The 16,575-nt window shown below is 39.6% G+C and overlaps 1 protein-coding gene across 2 annotated transcripts in view; it reads right to left on the bottom strand.

Annotated features, from left to right (window-relative positions):
- The window catches only part of ano1a (anoctamin 1, calcium activated chloride channel a), a 71,274-nt gene extending 56,122 nt beyond the window's left edge, over positions 1 to 15,152 (bottom strand). Inside the window, exons 1-2 of one of the 2 annotated variants that reach the window (XM_084355117.1) lie at positions 13,580 to 15,152; positions 236 to 387 (exon numbers count right to left, since the gene is read on the bottom strand). In XM_084355117.1, coding sequence (XP_084211243.1) covers positions 236 to 387; positions 13,580 to 13,643 — 216 coding nt within the window. In that variant the 5' untranslated portion in view covers positions 13,644 to 15,152. The remainder of the gene's footprint in view (positions 1 to 235; positions 388 to 13,579) is intronic. The other variant, XM_084355118.1, reaches the window with a different exon arrangement.
- Between the last annotated feature and the right edge of the window lie 1,423 nt (positions 15,153 to 16,575).

The raw sequence follows: 16,575 nt of genomic DNA, 5'->3' as shown, positions 1-16,575 counted from the left end.
GGCTGCTTTGCAGCGGTGGCTCACAGGCGTGTTTGTCCGCGGAACATTGATGCTGTTGCAGCGCCCTACTGCCGTCCCTTTCTTTCTACACGGAGCTTGCTTTTGACTATTATCAATCTATCTATAAAATATGCATCATATATGCTTTGGCTAAAACTTTCCCCTCAGTCATTGTGTTACACCACCCGCCATAACCCAGCAGTAATGGAATAATAGCAGGGATGTAGTGTCTTACTATGGACTCTTTGCTCCTAGCTGTGCTGTTGAAGTCCACATCCAGGTTCTTGTCTTCACCAGGAACTGGCAGGTAGTTGTCGTAACTCCTCATCATGTCAGGCCCCTCCTGCTGCAGGCTGCCTGAGTGCTCACAAGCCAGGGGAGGAGTACCTGGTAGGCGATCAGAGATATAGAGTTGGCATTAGCAATCTGGTTTATTATCTTAAAGATAGCATGGCCATGCCTCATTTAAAGCCCATTTTACTGACTGCTGTACAAAAATCCTCTTACTAAGACATTTTTTTATTGATATTTTGAATGGATGTTATAGGGAAGAAGAAGAAGAAGAAGAAGAAGAAGAGGAAAGGCTACATATTTCAGGGGCACAGCTACAGTATGCACAATTATGAGATAAATCCCAAACTCCATACTACATTGCAAGACCCCAAGACTGAAAGTGGACAACATAAACATAAAGACACAAAACAACTACAAACAAGTCATCTGGAGATGTTTTTTGTCTCTTTCAGTGACATTGTGGAGGTGAAGCTGCATGTTCAAATTGCATCTAAATTGTTTGACACTGGAGATGAAAAGAGGCTTTGTGATGCCTGTCCAAAGCTTCCTGCCACACCAGATGCACATCACTCACAGTGCTCTGAGATGATATTATACTAAATACTACAGCACACTATAGTAAAATATTATAGGAAACCTATAAAGAAAGCCTGAGATGTAGTTTTGATATTCTTAAAGCAGAGCTTTTCTGATTTAATGGCTTTACTGATGTGCCTGTGTATGAATTCAATTTCCCTGCATCCTCAGCATGATATGCTAGCGTGATATGAAGTAAAAAATAATCATGACACTTTTATGTGCTTTGTGATTTTCCAACAGCCCTGCAGGCCTTGTCAGCAATCAATTCATGGGTGAAGCTATATGGCTATGACAATGTAAAACAAAGTAATACTAGTAACATAGTAATACTACTTCTACTACCACTACTACTACTAAAAATAATTACAGTAATTATCTTCAAAGACATTTGCTTTTGTTATATTAGTTTTACCGTGGCTGCCAGTGGTGAAAAACATACTGACCAGGAGGTAAGTAATTATACATTCATTAATTATTATCAACAAATTAATAATGTTAACAATAAAACCAATTAGGAATATTTTCTTAATATGCTGATGAAGAAAAAATGGTATTACAGTGTTTGTGGTGTTATTCAGCAACTTTTGAAATGTACGTATCCCCTGAGGTCAGGGGTGTCACAATTTTGATTCCAAAGCAAAAACTGATCAAAATGTGCTTTCAATTGATAAGAATCTGAATTAAAGCAGGATAAGTGATTCTCCCTGTAATTTTTTTCGCTTCAAAGACAACACAGCTAGCTAACGGGTTTTGGTGAACGTCCAAGGAGACGACGTCACTAACACAGCTATTGGCTGTGTAGTCATTATAATGACGTGTTTTCACATTCCTATATTTCATTAGGTTTATGACAAACTGCGACTTTCATGACTTGGAAAATTATCTTTTAAATTGACAATCATCATATGTGTAATTCATGGCACAATTCAAGTGAATCAAAAAATTACTTGTCTCCCACTATTCACCACCGTACAACTAAACTGGACCTGAAAAGCCACCAGGATAAAATCAATCTGTTGTGAAACAGAATTTGAAAATGTAAATACCAGTTGTCAGGGCATAAAAACAATTATCTGTTGATCTTTCAGTGCTGAAAAAAACCATAGGACAAACATATTATTTCCTCCATTTTCCTGTGATAGAGTTTTCTTGAGGTCACAAATTATTTATGTCATTATCACGAGATAACAACTGTTATTTTCCCAATATAATGAGATAATTTTGTAGAGATCTCCAGATAACAAACTTTGTTTTCTTGAGATCCCGAGTTATTTATGTCACAAGATATAACGTTGTTTTCCTGAGATAACAAGATCATATATCATGAGAAAACGACTTCATAAGATTCATAAGAGTGGAACATCACATACACACACTGCTCGGTGGTGTGGGTTTCATTAACATTACATTTGAAAATCAAAGTAAATCTGGGATTTGGAGAATTGTCACACCCTGACTCAGATACAAGTCAGATCAATATTTCTGAATATTACTATTGTTACTATTTACTTGTTACAACTATACACGATACATTTGATTTATTTTAAAACTAGAATGTGTGATATAAATGACCAGGGAGAACAACAATGTATCACTTCTCTTAAATAAAACATTCAAATGTGTACCATTTGGACCATTACTGATGTCTACAAACCTTAATAGGGAAGGGTATCCTGATACAACTCACTGAATTCAAAATATCCAAAATATTTAAAAGATAATTGTGTGGAAATGTTTACTTGTAACAACAAATTATTTTTTACATATCATTTCCACTCTTGCCTGTTTGAGGGGACTGCACACACATTTTAATATCACTTTCATTGGTTTGTTATAATCTACAGGGTTAGACAGGCGAAGTCAGTTGTTTTTCTTAGCATTTACTTTGAGGATCTTCAGCTGACGATTTGGTATGAATACTAGCAGTATTTACCAGGTCATAAGAACATCTTACTTCAAAGCATGTCTGTTATACCATGTAAAGCAGCAACCCTCCTCATGTACTGCATAAACTCCTAATATCAATACAGATAAGAACCTTTCAGAAAAATGATTGCGATGAGTTGTAAGGTCAGGTCACTTAGTTAAACTCCATGGAAACAACTGGGCTCTTACTGTAATTCCAATCTCGCAGCACCTTTTATCTCGAGCCACCTCACAGACTTAACGTTATTACAGTAAACACTTCATGGTATGTATGAAGTGTTTGCATGTTGAAGTAAGATACCTACAGTACAGTAAGCTGTGTACCACTGTACCCACCACAGGACACAGCTGTCACCATGGTAACTGATGAATTCCTTGCTAGCTCAGCTCTTGAGTTGTATTATAAGCTGTCCCTCTATAAAAGTATATGAGCATGTTAATTTAGTGCTGTGATTGAGATGTCAGTTGATATGTGTAATGTCATTACTGTACAATTGAAGCTAAGGCTGGAGAGTATTATTGAAGAAAAGATTTATGATGCAATAGTTAATATCCTCCTGGGAGCACAAATGAGCTCCAACCAAAGAAGAATTCACATCCAGCAGTACGCTGAAAACACACAGTTAATTATCTGAATCCCAAAGAGAGTCCATGTCCAACAACTCTGATGGAGATCGTTAATTCACCTCAGCTTATAAAGGTTTAATGTGCCTCACCTCTTTGTGTTTGTGGTAACTGCAAGACATAACTCTTATTGCATTACCTAATGTTTTCATGTTTAACTAGAATAACCAGTCAAGTTGCAGTTTACAGTCATATCTGTCCAGACTCATATCATATATTTACTGAAAACTTTGAAGGAATTAAATATAAAGTGTTATGTTAATAAAGGAGGTTATCCTTTTTCCATTCCATTTCTTATTAACCTACATTATCTGGCAGCTGACTCCTCCCAGATGACATGCAGGCCTATACCTAATTTTTATTCCTGTTTAAAACCATGATACAAATACATTTTGTTTTAAAATATTTTTTTCGTTCTTAAGATATGTTCCCTTATTCTGCCAATAAAGTGAAAAGAAATAGAATAATGTTTGAGTGAAGTGTCCCTTTAAGTTTAGTTAATAATGTGATAAAATACTGTCATCATATGTCAATTTTTGTCATAATTAGCATATGAATTCTGAAATTATGCTTCCTGTCTCTTTCTCTTTGTTGTCTCTCTCTCAAAAACAGGGTAATGGTAATAGGCTACATGAAAATCTAAAGGATAGAATGTTGATCGAATAAAAATACCACTTTCATACATGTCTTGACTCGCTGTTAGGTGTAACTTTAAAATCTGTTGACAGACTGAATGCTCGATTTCCTCTGAACTGCAGTCCTTGTCACTGCTGCTGTGCTGTTGTATAGTGTATGGAGACAAGCTCCCTCTCAGGCTTACTAACACATGACCAAGCATTAGTATCGCTACTATTACAAAAATTTAACATACCTTTCACAGTGACACGAGTGGATTTTGAAAAGAACCTAGTAGCTTTGATAAAGCTGGTTTCTGTACTTGAGACTGTAGCTGAATATGCAGTATTTACAGCCCTCACTGGCCTGTATACTACATCACAGTGGGGGCCAGTGGCTGGGTTGCTTTACAGCACAGAAAGAATTTCAGAGAGGTGGATGAAGCAAAAGCTAGGGGTGGGCAATATATCGAACATACACCGATGGGGCATAACATTATGACCACCTGCCTAATATTGTGAAGGTTCCCCTTGTGCAGCCAAACAGCTCTGACCTGTCAGGACATGGACTTAAGACCTCTGAGGGTGTCCTGTGGTGTCTTACACCAGGACGTTTTATAGTGGATATGTTGGGGGGTGGGGCCTCCATGGATCAAATCAAATCAAATCAAATCAAATTTTATTTGTATAGCCCAAATTCACAAATCACAGTTTGCCTCAGAGGGCTTTACAATCTGTACAGAGACGACACCCTCTGTCCTTCGACCCTCGATTCGAGTGAGGAAAAACTTGCCCCAAAAAAAAAGGCCCTTTTAACAGGGAAAAAAAAAAAAAATGCGGAAGAAACCTCAGGGAGAGCCACAGAGGAGGGATCCCTCTCCCAGGACGGACAGACGTGCAATAGATGTCGCATGTACAGAGCAGATCAACGAGATCACAATGTATTCAATTATAAGCGATGGTTGACAGGAGTGAAAGTACACAAAGATGTATTACAGCAATAATGATTAAATGCACATGGAAATGTGATTACTAGTGATAACAGTGGTAGTGATCAATGGTAAGGATGGTATGTAGCAATGCAGTACGATAATAGTAGTGGAACGTATGTAACAGAGATGTGACTAATATCAGACCTGATCCAGCACGTCTTACAGATGCTCGATCAGATTGGGATCTGGGGAATTTGGAGGCCCGGTCAACACCTTGGGCCCTTTATTGTGTTCCTCGAGCGGTTCCTGAGCAGTGTTTGCGGTGTGTCAGGGCTCATTGTCCTGCTGGGGGGCCACTGCGGGTCAGGTAGTGTTGTTGTGACGAGGGGGTGTACTTGGTCCACAACAGTGTTTGGATGGGTGGTGCGTGTCAAGTGGCATTTACATGAATGCCAGCACCCAAGGTTTCCCAGCAGAACATCACATTGTGATGAGATGATCAATGTTATTCATGTCACCTGTCAGTGGTTTCAACGTTGTGGCTGATCGGTGTATGCTATATATCGAGGCTTGTTCCATATGAGATATATTAAATGACTATATTGCATACATCGAGTTCAAATTGTCACGTGAATGTTCCAAGTCATCAGCATGTAATTCATTTGGAGTTTCTCTCCTAATGCCCTCTCACAGCAGACAGCACACTCCCCCTGCCCATCCAGAAAACTCTCCATTGCGCATTTGTGTTTTTGTATCAGGAACCAAGGGATGAGATGGAGAGAGCAAGAAAAGGTGAAGAGTCCAAGCGAGTTAGGGAGTGTTCAGAGACGGTAATTGAAGATGGAGACGGACAACTGGGTTCCGAAGAAAAACAGCACAGGATCGATCATCTGGCAGTGGTTTGGATTTCACAAGGAAGATGTTGACCAAAATATGCCACAAAACCATTGGCACAAAAGGTAGCAGTACCATAAATTTGTTTCACCACCTGAAATGCCATCCACTACAAAACGAAGAATGTCTCAAACTCTGCATGTCCACACCTCCACCCACACAAATGAAAATGTCAAAGGAACCAGCCCGGAAGCAAATGACTCTGGCTTCTTTGTCTGCCAATTCGATCCCATGCAGCAAAAAAAGCCCAACATGAAAAGAGATTATGGCCGCAGTAAAACGCATCACCAAAGACATAGCCCCAGTTAGTGTTGTGCAACAGTCAGGACTCAACGGTCTCATTAAGACACTTGACCCAAAGTATGATTTGCCTGGTCGCACATTTTTTGCAGAGAAAGCGGGGAGAGAGATAATCATTTTTATTATCAACAATGTTAAACATAACTGAGACATTTCATTTCATTTGTCACATGTAATTAAAAACTGTGTGAGAGTATTTTTAATTCATGCAATTAAGAGTATATAAGAGAGTATGTCATGATTTGAGATCTAGGCCACAGTAGGAAGGCCTACCATGCCTTCATTAATTTTCATTTGGTAAAAGCTTATGAGTGCAGCTGTCTGGTTCAAAATAAAAAGTTTGCTAATTTTAACTTGATGGTGATTTTCCCCTTTTTACATGCAAATGTAAAAAAAATCAATAGAAGGGAATACTTGAATCATCACACTAGGGCTGGGTATTGGCAAGGACTTCACAATACCAAACACATCACAATACATGGGTCATGATATGATTATATCACGATACATTGCGATACGATGCAAGATATTCAGATATTCCACATAGCTGAATTGATGCGCCGTGCTCCGGCATCCCGCAGAAATAGAAGCATTGCCTGTCTGCAGCGGAAGGGTCTGGACTGCCGGAGCTGCAGTGGAGCAGATATGTAACGCAGCAGAGCCAGTGGAAGTACACACATAGACTAGAGTGAAACCTATCGGATCCTCTGCCGCGGTGGATCGGACCCGGACCAAACACGGATCTAGTGGAATTTGGGGATCAGAAGTAAATGCTGGTATACTGCCGCAAAACCTCTTAGGAAGAATGTCGGGGTAGATGGTTGGGCATACAAAGTGTAATCCTGTAATCCCGACCAACAGTTAACATTAGCTTCTTTCAACCATGACCACAATCTTTCTCTAACTTTACCAGAGTTGTTGAGGTTGCCTAAATACAGTGAGGTCGGAAACACTGAATTCCTTTTTGCAATGGACATGTGGGTTATTTTTGAAGTCAAACTACATGAGCGTTACAAACAATCAATTTTGTAATATGTTGAGGATGATAGGTGCCAGTGAGGAAAAGCATAGATTTAGAAATAGAAATAGGATAAAAAGCAATGTAGTTTTATGGGATATGTGGCCACTTTTTATGAAGCAGGAAGAAAATGTTAGTCTTATTACTTTATAGCAACTACTGTATATCAAGGCATCACAATGAATTTGACAAAGAATCATTGGCACCTTTTTTGGTTCTTGACCTCCAAGCTAAGAGGTAAATACAGGCTCAGACAGGACGGTGTCTCAGGTGAAGCGTACAGTAAACATAAGAGAACAGAACAGGGTTGTTTTAGCTCTGGGGATTGAAATACCTGATGTAACGTAACATGACTGGCATTACAAGTTTGACTCCTAACCCTAACCCAGTATATCAGCCCTCTTGCTCTGCAAACCTCATATAAACACAGGCATGGATCAATGGCCGGTGTCTCTTCTTCAGTGATATAGGCCACATTGAAAATCTCTAATACTGTCCTGTAAACCTGAAAATAATCTGAAAGTTTGAGGCTTCAGAGAGTAAATGAAAGTCTCAGAAGTCAAATTGTTATTCTAAGCAAAGAGGGGCTCTCTCAGCATCAAATTGTGGCTTGTTAAAAGGGGCACTGCATGTTACTCTAAAATGCTTTACTGAAACCGTGCGGCAGCATGTACAGTGAATGGGGAATTCTCCTCCCGGCCCACTGCACTGCACGCATTTTCAGCAAATGCAGTTATGGAAGAGCTAGTTGCAAAAAAAAAGACAAAATTACCAGATTTGGGATTGTTTTTGGTTTTAAACCGGATGCAACTGGCAAGCCAAAGGACCGACCTGAAGCAATTTGCCATCTCTGCAAACATATGGTACCAGCAAAGGACTCTAACACTGCCAGTTTTTCACAAGCATATGCGAAAACACAATCCTGCTGAGTACGCTATGCTCACACCGAGACGCTTGGTTGTTGTTGCTGCTTATATTATTATCTATATATATATATATATATATATATATATATATATATATATATATATATATATATATATATGTATATATATATATATATATATATATATATATATATATATATATATGTATATATATATATATATATATATATTATGAGCCTACATGATTGCTGTGTGATTTTTGTGGACCAAATATTTATTCTGTTTGAATAAATCTGCCTTTACTTTACCCTCTGACATCCGCGGTCGTCAATGTGAAACGATAATTTCACTCAAACATTACAAAGTTTAAGGCTACACTTTTTAATAAAGCCAAATAAATCTCCTTGAGATCTTCATGAGCTGTAGGCTATTTTGCCAAGACCGCTTAAATATAAACTTGTAGGTTTATGCAACACTTTGGTTTAGTCACCGTTGTTCATACACTGAGAGATTCACTCTCAGGTTACAGCGGTTTTTCCTCTCACCAGACAAATGCTTCATCCCTGCACTCCTCAGCGTGCAGGGATGAAGTGCCTGACAAATATGGATACAAAGTATGGAGGACCACAAGTGTTACAGAAATAGTAATAACGCATTTAACTAATTGTACAATAAATAGGCATTAATAAATTAGTTTACAAATTAAAGTATGAATCTATTAATAAATAGACTAAATTACAAAGTAATTTGATATTTTAATGAGCAATAAAAAGAGGAATTATTAATAGAATTTGCAAATTAAATATTAATATGAATTCATAAATAAATAATGGAATTTAAAAATCTATTTGAAAATGCAGTTTAAAAAGTAAATAAATAGCTGGATTCACAAATTTAATTAAGAATACAGATTTTCTTTTCTATCTGCATTCCCATTTACCCACTGCTTTTCCTTTTCCTATTAGCTATTCCATTTGCTTAGTCATTTAACCTCTCCACATAGCCTTTCTGTGACACTTTGGTCCCTGAGCTGGTAAAACGAGGTAAAACAATGCAAATCAGCCGATGTAACTAGCTCTCTGATTGTTTATTGTCATCTGCAGATGTATGACATGCCTGGATGTGAATTGAAGTGTGAGACTTCCACCGACCAAGCTGGCTAACTTCCAGTTTAGCGTTTGGCTACCTTGAATTTGGATTAAATAATCTAATCGTGCGGCTTTTCAGGACTTTCCAAATGTTATTGGACCAAAAGGCTCCAGTTATGACAATGAAACAATTCATTTCTCGGGGCTGTGACACTCTTACAGGCCTAGACTTACAGACCCATCTTTCACAATGTTAGTTTATGGTAACATCTTTTGGGGCCGCAGTGCATCACGTGATGAGCCACAGGATTAAATTAATTAATCCCCATTTGCTGAATGAGTGCATGGAAAAATTCAGTGAGTGGATGAGCCAGAATTGTTCTACAGCTGAACATCGAGAAAACCAAAACTACTGTTTTTGGCCCCAAATAGGAAAGATTAAAAGACAGAGCTCACCTTGAATCCATGCCACTAAAATCTGGAAATCAAGACAGAAATCTTGTTGTAGGTTTTGACTCAGACCTGAATTTTGATGACCACATATAGTAAATAACGAAGTCAGCCCCCTACCACCTTAAAAAACACAGTAAGAATTAAAGGATTTCTGTCCAGACGATACACAGAAAAACTTGTTTATGCATTTATTTTCAGCAGGCTAGACCACTGCAATGGTGTGCTCACAGGTCTTTAATAGAAACTCCATCATATAGCTGTAGCTTGTCCAGAATGCTATGCTGTGTCAAAGCATAGATTGAGAATCTTGTTACTGACTTATAAAGCACTAAATGGTCTCGGGCCTCAGTACATCTCTGATCTGCTTGTACATTATGAAGCATCCATTTAACAGTTAAACCTTACTCTTTACTGTGGCTTTCCAATAAGTTAGATTCATAATGTCTTTTTAATCTGTAACTTTTGTTTGCTTGCTTTTTGTTTTTATTGTGTTTTCAATGCAGTTTGAAATTTTATAAAAAATTATGAAAATGTTAATGTCTTGTTCCAATGCATTGCCATGTCTCTGTTACGCACTTTGAATTGCCTTGTGTTTAAATGGTGCTTTATAAACTAACTTGACATGCTGTTGACTGTCACCTGAGGTAACCTGAACTCAACTGCATTGAACATTTATGGGGGCACTTGAAGACTGAGAAGGCCAAACATTCTATGACATCACAGTGGAACACTGTCACATCATGCTGGGAGAACATCATCAGTCAGCAGGTTTTACACAAACTTGTGGAGTCTGACAGCGCGAATGCATGCTTTCATTAAAGCAGAAGGGAGACATACCAAATACTAAGATATTCTGGAAATCATGGACATTTTTCATAGATTTGACTCAAATTGTTATGATATTATTGTGCAAAATAGACGTATGCTGACTGGTGGTCGCAGACTTTTTTACCCTACTGCACATATATACTGTATATATATTGAGAAGGCTTGATTTCCCAATTATCTGTAATCATGTAGTTACAGATATAATCTGTCAAACGTCTGGGAAGAGCTGGCACCCAGCATAGGTCTTGGGTTTGCTTTGGCAACAAGAGATGTTGTCACTGTAAATCTTTGCCACTGGCTCACCTGTCTGAAATTTGAATCTGGCATGTATCAGGTTGTCATTTCCATTTAAACATGCACAATGAGTGTGTTAGCACTGTCAACAGGTGAGGAATTATAACTTTTTTACACAGATCAAGGAATAATCAGCCATTTCTTATGTGCATGCTCATTAGGGGGTAGATTAAACAGAGACTTCCAAAGAAGAGATAACATCTTCATGCAAAAAACTGGAGCAGTCATTTGCTTGTTGCCTTGAGAACTGGGACTGAGAACAACAATGTTTCAGCAGCCATGAATCTCAATACCTGCTGCAGTATTCAACTGACCAGCTGAAGTCAGTGCTAACACTTTGGACATGCCCATTGTTATAGAGGGTTAGTTTACACTGAATGCATCATACATAAATAAAGATCTAACAGGATGTAATGGCATCTGTTTTCAGTGTTGACTTGACTGGCAATGTGAGCTGACAGTGTGTTCACACACACATCAACTCCAATTTGCACAACAAAACCACAAAATAATATTCATAACATATATGATAAAAAAGTGTTTTCTCTTTTCCCAGTTCTATGAGTCACCTATGAACATGCTACCTTGTTCAAGAGGACAGCTACAAATCATCTGATTGACATACTTTACAGTATATAATTTATGGAAAAGGAAAGTAAAATCAATGAGCTCATGGGGCAGTAAAGAAGTGGGAAATATGTTTGATGTTTCATGTAATAGGTGCCTTGTGTAGTGACATATCTAAAGAAGAATCACTGACTTTACTCTTTTGGTTTACTGCTTTCACACAACTTGTTTCTAACATCAGGAGGCAGCTAAACCTCATTGTACACTACCTGATCTTCTGCTTTAAAGATATAATATGTAACTTTTCTGCATTAAAATGTCTAAAAATGACTAGACCTTTGTTATATATCTTGCAGAGTTGTGCACTTACAATTCATTATCCCAAATGTTTCCAAGTATGTTTAAACACAAGAAGGTGACGATGTGTTTCACTTGGTCCCACGTCACTACAACTTCCAGGGAAACACAGGAAACATGTGTCATTAGCTGCCAGCAAACACTCTGCAGGGCTCTGCTGCTCACCAGCTACTAACAGCTAACTAGCTCTCCTCCTGCTGATTTCATTACAGATTTGCAGTGCCATCTTAGTTTATTCAGCACTACATATTTTCGAGGTCCCTCCAGCAAGCCACTTTAGACTGAGGGGATCAATGGACCAGTAGTGAAAATCTTCATATTTTAAGTCCCGCAGTGAGTAGCAGCCTCTGACAGTAACTAATGGTGACACAGCTCTGTGGAGTAGGACATGACTGTAGTAACAGAAGATACGCGCCGCTGTAGTCAGCGTAGACAGTAAAATAGTCAGTTCTGTTTGTCATTTGCTAAGCAACAGTCTGTCAGTCCCAGGCACATTTTCTTTCATCCTCAGCCAGGGGACAACGGGACGCCATCAGTCGTGAGGCATTTCAGTGCTGCATCAAGAAACTGTCTTGCGTGTTTATTGATTGTTAATTATTGAATATTGGCTGATAACAGCTGGTGGCTGATCAGTCGGAGCACCCTCACTTTCAATTTAAAACTAAATTAGTGAGAATTGTAAACATTATATTGCTTTTAATCCAGAAAAACAGTTTAAAAAAAATTGCCCTGTCCAATATGTGCCACCACTGTCTGGTTTAAGCTGTAGAGCTACTGAGCTACTGAAAAGACAGCTGACTGAGAGGCCCATCTGAGCTGTAACTGATGACTTGTCTGTATTCCCAGCTCTCGGAGCAAAATACTTGAACCTTTCACCCATGCACATTAAGACTGCATGACATTTGAAAAAAAAAATTAGATTGCGATATGAAAAATACAGGAGTTGAACATGAACAGCTCTATATTTGGAAAAAATGTATCATTCTTGAATGAATGGGGTGATTTTGTAAGGGAGTGCATTTTGAGTAGGTCCTGATTTGTTTGATAAAATGCTCAAAAAAGATTGTGGTTCACTGTGCATGCAGTCACAAGCAGCAAACCTTCATGTATCCAAGAATCCTTAAATGGCAGTAAATTGTTTAAAATCAGAAAAAAGTTTTCCTTTTGTATCAAGCAGCAAAAAAGTTCTAGCAGGACGTTTATGAGTCAATTAACCTTACTTTACATTGCACATCCTGCAAGAGACACTTTGAGATGTTGATGCTGAAACAACATATTGTGCAGCCATTTATAAATCACACTTGCACTTGGAGATGTTGTTTCCCCCCATATTTACAAACCTGCACAGATTCTGAATACACATTTGCAGATTCCTGAACACAAAAAGTAAGTAAACTTATACAGTTGCACAACTCTCCACACACATTTGTTTATAGTTACAAAAATGCTACAATAACGGCTTCTGTGAAATAGTTCATCAACCTTAAGGTTAGTTTAATGCTTGTATTCAGGGTTGGGTTTATTTGTCACACATGGAATGACTTTATATTCAATTTGTATAGGTGCTTCAACACAGTGTGAACTGAAACAAAAATTGTTTATGAAGGCAATTATACAATCTGAACTGTCCCTTTAATGTTAAGGTTCTGTTAAAAAACAGGAAATAAAAAATAAAAAACCTAACATCATGTGTTACCAGTCAAACCCGTCAGCATCTCGGTGTAAGAAGCCAATCAAACGTCTGCGCGCCTGTGTGCGTTATATCAGCAGCATCAATCCACCTCAATCAACCAGGACTTTAGAGACATGTCACTCAAACACAAAATTGAGAGCAAAACGCATGCAACGCTTAATTTCCTCGCCACGTCTTTGCGAGCGCGCACAAATCCTCATCACCATATTCAAATGTTTTCTGCGCTCTTACCGGGTTCCTCTGCACTGTCGTGCTGTTTTAAGCTCCCAACATCTCCATCATCGTGTCGCTCCATTGGGGTTAAACAGGCGGTCAGGGTTCCTCTAGAGACCCCAGCCAGATCTACAGTGCTGTCGCTCTTTGCAACAGCATCTATGTGTGCTCCGCGGCTTCACAGCCTCCTGCGCTGTTGCATGGAAACGCTGGACGGAGAGCGATCACTTACTCATTCTCATGGAAGACTGATACCGCTACTGCCAAACTGTTCCCGGTCCAATTTGTTCACAGAAACTGTTGTTGAGCCGACTGTATCTACAGAGTATTGATCTCAATGAGATGATTACAGAAGAGGTTTCAGATCTTAATAAATGCTGCCTGCATGGCATTATCTGTCAGAATAAGGCTAACACATCTCCTCTCTGTGTGAGGACGTGCCCTGTCTAAATGAGGTTGTCCACTCATACAAAGTGCGGTGATAACGCGCAACGGAGCCCAGCGAAAATCGTGCCAAATGGTCTAGAATTATGATGCATTCACGCCCCACGGAAAACATGGAAGTATGAGTTTCCTGTCTTCCCCGGCCACAGCTCATCTAAGTCTCCCGTTGATACACTGAGGCAATTCACCTCCACTCTCAGTTAGGCACGAAGGAATTGTGGAGTGAATCCTTAAAATTGTTTTTTGACAATCAAGTATGCAATTTTCAAAAAGATCCCATTTAGATTACCATTCTTATAAAGCTCAGGGTGCTCCCCACCAGGTTAGCGTGACTTGAATTAGATGCTCATACACAGAGGAACAGGCTGGAGCTTAAACAAACAGAGGGTGTTTTGCTAACAGCATATTAACAGCTGGCCTGACTGAATCCTCACCACCCGTCAGGTTTCTTCGGATGGGGCGACACACTTATGTATTCATATACAGCTGTTAAGCAGCGGGTGTTTGTTAAATGATAAAAATGGGGGGAAAGCATGAAGTTTGTAAGCGATGTTATTTCCCATGGGACGTGAATGCCTCAGTGCTCTCCAGCTCGAGCATCACTGAGCCAGCTGGTGCCGCCCACCCGCGCTGGGGTCTTCCAGTAGGCGCGAGGTGAGCTGAGCGCACGAGCGACTGTTGTAGTGGTTTCGCGTAAACGCAGCAGACCATCACAGCAAAAAGCAACGAGAAAATAAATACCTGTTTGTAACGACTGTACACATTAACAGCACTGAATCCTCAGAATGACGCAATTCCTTAATTCACATAGTTGAAATAAGCTGCTCCACTGAGCACATCCTGTGGAGATCCTAAATATATCTTGTCCCAGAACAACAGCGACCAGAAGGAAATGTTTTTCTTCAGTAATTGGTTCCTTTGCCTTTTATCGGCACAACTATCTGTTACACTGCCAGCCGGCTGTCAGCTGCGAGGACGCGCTCCTCGCTGGGTGGGAGAGAGACATGGAGAGCGCATTACATTCATACTAGAAATCCTCCGCACAGCCCCGGCACCGCTTCAACGATGGATGATTGAAATCCTGTCGATTGGAGATGCAAAATAATATAAGCAGTAGGCTATTCAGCACGTTATCCGCAGAGCAAACAGGGAGTGGACGTCGTTTGGAGCAATCACACACTCACACACACTCACACACACACACACACACACACTGGGATCCTCGCTCAGAAATGCGCCCCAGGACACGAAACGTCAATCAGGATCCACGCGAGCTCGGAAAGGAAACCACCTCTAGTTTAATTCACTGTACATAAACACACGCTGTGCATTACCGTTATAATAAAATTAAAAAAACCACTCATGAAACTTGAGACATCATAATGATCTTAGAGAAGAAAGAGCTGTGCCCAGAGCTGCCATTTACGCTCAGAACAAATGAATGAAAGCAGAGTAAACAAGGGCAGGTTCCGGACTCATAAGGAGAGCAATGTGTAGCATATGAAATGAATATTTACCTTTCCTCCGGAGTTAAACAGGCCGTTTGGGTAGAAGGTAAAAATGAAAGGTATTGGCCAGGTAACACTTCCCACTCACCTGAGTGCAGACGGGCGGAGGAGGAAGTGCTTCTGGCCTCCTCAGGTATAGTCTCTCCTCCCACACAGCAGCTCTGGGAGAACATGAAGCCATTGGCTGGTTATGCAACGAGATAATGTAAATACATTGGACTGCCGATTGGCCACTAGCTCAAAGAGAACATTCTAAAATAAACCTACAATATACTTACATCCTGTAAGAGCCGGCCTTTTATTTTAGTAAGTGATCTAATATCAGCATTTAATTCATGTCTTCATGTTGTGTTAATGGACCCGGCAAAGCCACAGGCAGTCTCCCCAGGTGAGACAGACATTCCAGTACAAGCATGTGTGGACTTGCAGCGAACTGCCCAGACGTTTTCACAGTCCCATATCTCTTCTTACTCTGAGGAAAAGAACTGACAGCACAGTGACAGACTCACAGTAAAGCAAGTCTTTCAGACAGAATGCATATGTGGGGAAATGATCTGTTCACTACCAGCACCTGGAATGCAGTACATGCCTGGGCAGAACTTAATCTTATGCTCCCTCTGTGTGCGTTTTCCCATCAAACAACATTCATATTCACATATTCAAAGTGGCTCTATCTGCATGCTGTCACCTGGGGACAACATGAGGGCCTTTTAGACACATACCTGCTCCCTAATCATTTATGAAAACATGGTACTGAGGAGATGACATACTAATCCACTATAAATATTGGAATAATTATGATCATGCTTTGACTACCACTGTGCATTAAGTACTCATTTGATCTCTGAGCCAAGCTGGTCTGGAACCAGTCATCTGGATCCCTCAGGCAACAAATTCAGCGGGATTCTCTTACAACAGTAATACCTGATCAGCATTTTGTTGGGGAATTTGGACTCAAATGTATGATTAGTTTGATGAATATCATATAAATTATTAATTCTAATAAGTAATTACTAGTAAAGTAATGTGAATACACTGGTAGTAGTGATATAAGTATTAACT

Source organism: Pagrus pagrus, assembly GCF_965226575.1.
Source record: "Pagrus pagrus genome assembly, chromosome: 1".
NCBI classification, from domain to species: Eukaryota; Metazoa; Chordata; class Actinopteri; order Spariformes; family Sparidae; genus Pagrus; species Pagrus pagrus.
The sequence above is the reverse complement of the archived record's forward strand: the minus strand, read 5'-3'. Positions and strand labels throughout refer to the sequence as shown.